The 2192-nt window shown below is 51.5% G+C and overlaps 1 protein-coding gene across 1 annotated transcript; it reads right to left on the reverse strand.

Moving 5' to 3' along the window:
• Positions 1–6: 6 nt before the first annotated feature.
• LOC119345203 (disease resistance protein Pik-2-like) lies at positions 7–987 on the reverse strand (the record flags this gene model as incomplete). The annotated part of the gene is made up of 2 exons (XM_037615373.1): positions 399–987; positions 7–134 (listed from the first exon to the last, which is right to left on the reverse strand). Coding segments are annotated over exons 1-2 (244 nt in total), but the record flags the coding sequence as incomplete, so codon positions are not given.
• Between the last annotated feature and the right edge of the window lie 1205 nt (positions 988–2192).

The following is a 2192-nucleotide window of genomic DNA, read 5'->3' on the forward strand; positions in this document are numbered from 1 at the left end:
TGAGGCAATCTTCAATGTTGTATGACAGATCCCTTACTTGTTTTGCCCACACCTTCAGGAGCACATCTTTCTTGTTTATTGATTCAGCGACCTCCAGGAATGCCTCCATCGTCTCGAGCTCGTCTTTAATGAACCTACCAAACCCGTGTTCAAAAGAGAATTAGATCAACGCTAACCGGTGCCATTCACCAGCTGATGGAATGCAACACTGCATCTCTAAATTAACAGATACGAAGGCAGCTATCACCGGAGTTCAATCATTAATTTTGACCAGTGAGACTAGCTAGCTACGAATACTTTTGAGAGCACAAATAAAAATAAAATTGGAGGATATTCATGGTGGAGTGATCTTAACAAATTAAGCGGCAGCTAGAGATGATGTGAATGCTAATGCATACCAGATATCCTTTCGGACGCCGACGAGGAGGCCCACCTCAGCGGCAGCGGCAGAAGCAGCCACCCTGATGGCGCCCCTCACCATGGACCTCGCCATGCTCACCACCGTCTCCGCCATCTCCGGCAGCAGGCACCGTACGAGTCTCTTGCAACAGAGTTGAGATCTCAGAATCTCCGGGTGTGCTGATGACTTGGTAGGTGAAGCAAGCAAAGCAAGCTAGACTGATTACAGCTCTGCTGCACTCTTTTCCGTTGTATACAGAGCGTACAGCCTGCCACCGATTAATGTATAATAGTACGCGATTAAAGCGGATCTGATCACGTGCATTACACAGTAGTGGTTCAAACAACTAAGCCTATGGAGCGCAGCGTTAGTTGAGGAGATGCATCAAGTCATGTGCATTAGCACGAGTACCCGGGGACGCGGTAATTAAATTAGTGGATGATTACCGTAGTGGCTCAGACAACTCTACGGAGAGGAGAGCAGCGTGCGTTCAGAGGCACCAGTGAGTTTAATAGAGATGGCATCAAGTCGATCAAATCCTCGAAAATGACGGCATGACAACCAAGGCACATGACACGACGAAAGCTGCAACGATTCAGACTAAAACTAAACGACATATTTCAATACTTTCATGTTAATTAAGAGACTAGAACTGCGAAGTCTGAAGAACAACCAGTTGGCCTGTTCAAAACAAATGAACAAAGAAAAGGCTCAGCTGAAAATCACTAGTACCAGAGAAGACGAAACTGTAAAATATGTTGACGCCGCCTCTCGCAGCGCCGCTTTTCTTTTACCTCGAGCTTCCTCGCACAACTCTCCTGAGGTTTAATTGATATCAGAGCATGTGAAAACATGTAGCCACTGTGATTTTCACGGGGAGACAAGGCAAAGCCAGCTTTCTCCTTGGTGAAGTGTGTGTGCGTGTGAATTTCCATGGTGTGTGTTCTTGTGTTCTTGAGAGAAGAAGAGAGAAACCTCAAGAGAGTTGTGCGAGGCAGCTCGAGGTAGAAGAAAAGTGGCGCTGCGAGAGGCGGCGCCAACAATTGGCATCAGAGCCTCGTCGATCCGATGCGGCGACGGCGGCGCGGCCGACTCCATGTGAGGTGGAGGACGGCACCACGAGGTGGAGGCTGCCGGTGGCGCAATGTTGTCGGCGGCCGGTTGCGGTGCGATGCCGCGAGACGAAGATGGCGTGGTCCACGTCAAGAAGTGGCCGCTGTTAGCGGCAAGTCGGCATGGTGATCGGCGCCGCGATGGCGTCATCGCCGACAATATTGTGTGTGGTGCTCGACGTTGCGATGGCGTCGTCCACGACAAGGAGGTGTTCGGCGCTGTGATGCCGCGCGAACATGTGGTTGCGGTGGGATGCCACTAGGAGGAGACGGTGGTGCTAGGCTGCCACAACGACGGTGCGAGGCCGTTACAAGGAGATGCGGTGCGATGCCGCAAGATGATGATGGTGTGGTGATCGGCGTCGCGAGGACGTCATCCCCGACAAGATGGTGACCGGCGCTGAGACAGCGTCGGTGGCGGCGAGTGGTCGGCTGCGGTGTTGTGATGGCATCGTCAAGTGGCTGCGGGTGATCCGCGTCGAAGAGTATGATATCAAGATTAGGGGGTGAATGTTAGCACTAATCTTGATATTATTGTATCAGCATTTTAGTTTGGTCTTTCGTGTTGCATCGAAGCATCATCGGTGTTGGGTTGGAGCATTTCCGGGGCGCCGCTGTTGCATCGAAGCATCATCGGTGTTGTGTTGGAGCATTGCCGGGCCGCTGGAGCATCACCGGTG

The sequence above is a fragment of the Triticum dicoccoides genome, unplaced genomic scaffold (genome assembly GCF_002162155.2).
Source record: "Triticum dicoccoides isolate Atlit2015 ecotype Zavitan unplaced genomic scaffold, WEW_v2.0 scaffold214861, whole genome shotgun sequence".
NCBI lineage: Eukaryota > Viridiplantae > Streptophyta > Magnoliopsida > Poales > Poaceae > Triticum > Triticum dicoccoides.